This window comes from Muntiacus reevesi, chromosome 13, assembly GCF_963930625.1.
Source record: "Muntiacus reevesi chromosome 13, mMunRee1.1, whole genome shotgun sequence".
Taxonomy (NCBI): domain Eukaryota; kingdom Metazoa; phylum Chordata; class Mammalia; order Artiodactyla; family Cervidae; genus Muntiacus; species Muntiacus reevesi.
Window position 1 is genome coordinate 66,158,942 of NC_089261.1, and position 6,000 is coordinate 66,164,941.

The following is a 6,000-nucleotide window of genomic DNA, read 5'->3' on the forward strand; positions in this document are numbered from 1 at the left end:
TGATTCAGTTATACATATATGTACATTCTTTTTCATATTCTTTTCCATTATGATTTATCACAGAATATTGAATATAGTTCCCTGTCCTATACAGTAGGACCTTGTTTATCCTTTCTATATATAATAGTCTGCATCTGCTAATCCCAAACTCCCAATCCAACAGTCCCCTGGCCCCCATCCCCACTGGCAACTCCAAGTCTGTTCTCTGTGTCTGTGAGCCTGTTTCTCTTTCATAGTCAGTTCATTTGTGTCATATTTTAGATTCCACAGATAAGTGATATCATAGGACATTTGTCTTTCTGATTTACTTCGCTCAGTAGGATAATCTAGGTCACCTATGTTGCTGCAATGCGTTGCCAGCATTTTGGCAATAGATGTGTTTCCTTTTTACTTCATTCAAGTGTAATATCTTCAAGTGTTGCAGATGTCTGGTGTGATGTATAGTGGTGACTGTTTAGTAAATGACCAGTAATTTAAAATGAATTAATTTGAGAGAGTTCAACATGGTAATACCATTCTTAGGTTAATTTGTTCTGACTTGTCTTCTCAGTTCTGTTAATTTTTTCTTTCTTGTTGGATTGGTTCATTTGTTCAGCAGATATTTATTGGTGCCTCTTATGTGTCAGGTGCGGCACAAGTGCTGCAAAGATAGTAGGGAACAAAACATAAAATCCTCTGTCTTCATGGAAAGGAAGACAGACAGTAGAAAAATGAGTCTGTGATGTGACTTCAGGTGTCGGAAAGGGCTGGGATGGAAACAAAAACAGCATGGCCATGGAAAGAGTGTGTGTGTGTGTGTGTGTGTGTGTGTGTGTGTGTGTGTGTGTGTGTGTGTGTGTGTGTGAGTGTGAACAGAGTAGCCCAGAAGAAGAGAGGGAGGCGCTCCCTCGGTCACCCGTGGGTGGGCTGAGCGAGCAGCAGACCCAGGGCACCCGCGCGGCTCTGGCCCATTGTGTGGTCGGCAGCACCCGGCGCTAGAGGTTTTGAGAGCGATCGCTGATGGAAGGGCTCTGTGGTACCAAAGCTGTCACGGGGTAACAAGAACAGAGAAGAGAAAAGACCGTGTCCTTAAACCATAGATTTAATGACTCTACTTCTTGAAGATGTTGAACTGATAAGAGAGCATTTGTTGCAACTCAATAAAATTGTATGTGAGAAGTACTTCGCAAACCTCTGAAACACATCTCAGGTGAGATCACTGTAAGCCAAACTCGAGATGGGATGAAAGTGAAGTAAAGTCGCTCAGTCGTGTCTGACTCTTTGCGACCCCATGGACTGTAGCCTACCAGGCTTCTCCATCCATGGGATTCTCCAAGCAAGAATACTGGAGTAGGTTGCCATTTCTGTGCATGGTACCATATGCGTCACAAACGAGGATTAGAAAATGGTCGTAATTAGAAAGATGCAAGGCCTCTGTGTTTATTCCATTGCTCAGCTTCTGTTTAAATTCTCTCCACACAGACACAGTGTCAGTTTTTACTCAGTTCTCTAAGTTCTTGGTATCTCTAAAAATTAAAAGAGTATTAGAAAATACTTCAACATGCAGTACATTGCTTCTGGGGTAAGCGTGCCATGCTATTCCAGCCCTAGTGAATAGTTAATGCCTTGAACGATTCCTATTACCACGGGTTGCCAGGCCACCAGATAACGAAGCCAGTCCAGGATCTGTCCATATAAAAAGTGTGTGCGCTCCCAGCTGAATCTCAATTAAGGAGGTTACTCTACATCTAGCCCTGTAGCAGAAATAGTCATTGTTATTTATACTACATCTAATTTCTAAAAGTAAAACAGTCTACAATAAAATCCCCAAATATAATCCCAAACAAGAATAAAAGGTGAGGGGCACATACTAAAAGAAATAGAAAGTGGGGAATGATGAACGTGGAAAACCAAGGATGATGAAAACTGCCGTTAAGTGAGCATAAACAGCTCTGGGCTATTCTGCCATCAGTTCATCAGCGGGAAGACATTAGTTCACTGATAATACATATCCTATACTGGTCCCTCGGCTGGACTGTACTGCGGGAACTTCATACACAGTATCTCTATTAGCCATGTCATACACGGAAAAGGCAGACTTTTCATACGTATCATTTATGTTACACTGAATCTCAACAAGGACTGCATGTGTTTCTGTAGCTGCCTTAGAATAATGACACTTGTTGTTAGGATGTTCCATTCAGAAACACAGTTCTGTATTTCACAGGAAAAAAAGGTACATGTAATATTCAAAAGCTTATTCTCTCAAGACCATTTCATTCTGTCAAAGAAACCAATTGTCTTTTTTTATTTAGATGATCGTTAAGGTGACACTTATGATCATGTTATCACCCATTTTATAACAAAGACCTATATACTGAGGTTTCAGAAGTGAGTTATTAACCAAAAGCTGTTCTGGCCTCAGCCTAGTGGGGAGAGAAGGTGCACAGCAGCCTTCAGCCGTGGCTGTTCTTGGCTGGGTTCGGAGAGAAAAGCCAGCTGGGAGGGGAGCTGGCAGCCGGGAGCGGGCTGTCTGTGCTGGGCTGTGGCTCTGAGACCCAGGGCCCACCTACCGCTCTACTGGCAAGTCTCCTTGACTTGCAGTTCTCAGCCACGGGGGTGTTTCTGCAGATAGCCATTGGTAAAACTGCACAGTTAGGGTTGGTGAAGAGTCAGGGGGGCAGGGATGGGGTATCTGCTTTAGCACTGTGAAATTCAGGTGACTGGAGCTCAGAAGGAATATGGTAAGTCCCCTACATATGAGTGAGCTCCGTTCAGAGAGTGCTTTCATAGTCTAACAAAGTTATCTAGGTACCCAACTAACACCATCGTCTATATACTGTACTGTTCACACAAATAGCACATAAAAATCAAGCAAACAAAAAACCTTCTAGTACAGTACCATGAAAAGTACAGTAGTACAGTACAATAGCTGAACAGACGCATGAATTAACTTACATGACTGAACGTGCAAATGCACGTTCCCATCTCTGAAAGTTCATGACTTAGAGGTCCATACGTAGGGGACTGACTGCAGGGAGGCTGCTACTGAGGAGCTAAGAGGGAGTACTTGGCAGGCTGTGGCCATCCCCTCAGGGCTCTTCTGCTTAAGGGGATGCGTTTTAGTTCTGTTTACTCCCCTGGAGGAGACACTGTGTTCTTGGGCTGGTGGGGTGGAGGGCCAAGGCTTTGCAGTCAGTGCTAGAGGGGGACACTCTCTTCCTGTGACCTTAATGAGAGTGAGTGTATTTGGTCGGGGGTCCCTGCTGTCTATAAAAGTCCTGTTGTTGCCATTCACTGACCAAATCTGTAGTAGGTCTTCACTCCTTTCAATATTATTATTACTTAGGTTAGCCTAAGAAAAGATGAGATACAGCAAGGAATTAAAGAAGCCAAAGTTCAGGGGGAAAAACTACTCATTTCTGGAAATAATACAATTTGGTACACCTTAAAAATACTTTTCTATATTCTAGTTCACAGTTTGGACTTTTAAATTTCTATTCTATTTTTCTCCCCATCCACTCATCTTATCCACCCATTATTTGTCATCTGTCTGCCTATCTATCATCTATCTGCCTACCTACTTATCCTTCCATATATTCATATTATCCATATTTGCAATGTCCCATCACATTTTCACTAGAGCCCTTATAGTGGAATAAGTGGAATACAAAGAATAGACTGTATCTTTTATGGCATTTAACCTCTTAACTAGAATAGTAACGCAGACATGGGTGAGAAAAGGGACAAGTCACTTTGAAATAGGTAGTTAGGGAAAACAGTGTTTTCTGCTGTACCTGAAGTGATGATAAAGAAAGTTTAGATTAAAGAATGTATCACCAGAAAATAATATTTCATAACTTCATAAAAAGGATACGGGTTATTGATCATCCTCTTCAAATCAACCTTCTCTTTGCAGTAAGGGCACGTCTGCTTTTTACCAACAATACACCAACCTCGGATGCAGAATTCATGAAAGCTTAGGGATCTTGTTACGGAAGCGTCTGGACATTGAAGGGCCAGTGTACTTCATGATGATGTGGTGGAAGTGACCCACCTGTTGGGAGTGGTGGAGGCAGGAGTGGCTCTCAGTCATGGCTTGGTTGTGTCCACTGCTTCCCTAGAGACTCCGCAGGACCATGCAGCCACCACGGGCAGTGAGCTTGAAGTCAAAGCTTTTGACCCTGAGGAGTTTACTGATCATCTTAGCCTTACAGGTTCTGACCTCAGATTCTGTGATTAAATTAGACAAAGAATGTGGATGTGCTTTTTTACAGGATGTCTTATGTAAACACGTCCTCACTTTTTGTGCATTTCTCTGCGTTTATCATAGCATCTCCCCATTTGGCTTTTTGGGCACCCACCCATTACGATCTATGTAATGAGATGAGACAAGTTCAAATTATTTGTGATCAAATATTTGTACAAATATTTCTATTCGCTTCATAAGTTTTTTCTCAAGTTTTTATTCCTGATAAGAAGCCAGTTATTTTTAAATAGAATACATAGAATCTAGGCATTTACAGATTCATTTGTACACAATCCCTTGTACAGAGAGATCGATGCTTTGTCCCCAGAGTTGACAGTGAACCATACGTTTTCCCTCAGCACCAGGGACTGAGTCTTGCAGAGCCTGAGCCACTCTGTGTCATGGCTTTTTGTGTATTTACCTATCTCTCCTGGGCAATGTGCTTCCTGTGGGACAGTGACTCATTCATCTCTGCTCAGTACCTTACGCAGTGCCTCAGTGCCTATCTGGGGGCTTCCCAGCGGCGCTATGGCAAAGAATCCGCCTGCCAATGCAGGAGACGCAGGTTCAATCCCTGGGTGGGGGAAGATCCCCTGGAGAAGGAAGTGGCAACCCACTCCACTATTCAGCCTGGGAAATCCCATGGACAGAGGAGCCTGGTGGGCTACAGTCCATGGGGTCACAAAAAGAGTTGGCTATGACTTAGCGACTAAACAACAAACACAATGATTAACTATGAGATTCATCGTGTTGACTGACTTCTATAGTCATTGATCCCAGCGTGGCTTTCCCTGATCTGCTAAGCACCCATGTAGAAGTTCCCTCACTAACGGAGGGCATGGAGGTGGAGCCAGTCAAGGCCACGTAGATGATTCCTCGGTATTACATGTGTGTGCAACCAAGAGTTCCTATTCTTTTATGTTCTTGGAACTGGGGTCACTTGCATGTTTGGGTTAACATAAAGTGTATTATAACAAAGATACTGAGTCAAAACCTGCACAGTTCTTCATTCAAAAGAGCTAGAGTAGAGCCCATACCCTCCAGATAGGTATGGATGGAGTTCAGGGGTCACTGAGCAACCATTGAGATATTCATCTCCTCTTTAATATCCCCTCTTATCTTCAAAATCTCATCTGAAAAGCCTTTACCCCAACGGAATTTCTGCAGAGCAAGACTCAGATTCCCACCCCTTGTTAATATGATTCATGTTTGCCCACTCCTTGCTAATATGACTCATGCTAAAATGGGCCATTAATAATGCTCCCTGCAAAGCAAATTTAAAGGTGACTACATTTTCGATTACATATGCACACATGTACAACAATCCCTAAGGGCTTTTAAAGGTGGAGAGAGAAAATATTTCCACTTGCAAATGGCAGAAGGGGCTCTGTTCCAACATTTGAAAACTAAATCATATTTAAAACTAGGACCAGACTTGGAAAATTTCTACTAAGAATGATAGGTTTTGGGAAATGTATCACACTGAAAAACCACATAGAATCCCACATGGGATATCTTTGTGTTTCTTACCTTAAAATGTTAAGATTTAAATGTTGGAGTAAAGGCTCCTATTACATTTCAGATGCATTTGGTCCAGTTTTTCACTCTCAGGATTGAAAAAATGGAATCTGTCCAGATTAAACAGAATCAAATCATGAATGCTGCACGTCTGTGGTATTACTGACTGAGTTCAGTGGGCTTCAGAGGCAAGAGGCAGATGGTTTGATCAGCTTATAATGCCAGAGCTTTGAACTGACTGAGTGCACAGCAGT

The 6,000-nt window shown here is 42.5% G+C and overlaps 1 protein-coding gene across 1 annotated transcript in view; it reads right to left on the bottom strand.

The window, feature by feature from the left end:
- Positions 1–1,575: 1,575 nt before the first annotated feature.
- RNF175 (ring finger protein 175) overlaps positions 1,576–6,000 on the bottom strand; it is a 61,861-nt gene continuing 57,436 nt past the window's right edge. Inside the window, exons 8-9 of the mRNA XM_065904871.1 lie at positions 3,857–3,958; positions 1,576–1,696 (exon numbers count right to left, since the gene is read on the bottom strand). Coding sequence (XP_065760943.1) covers positions 1,576–1,696; positions 3,857–3,958 — 223 coding nt within the window. The remainder of the gene's footprint in view (positions 1,697–3,856; positions 3,959–6,000) is intronic.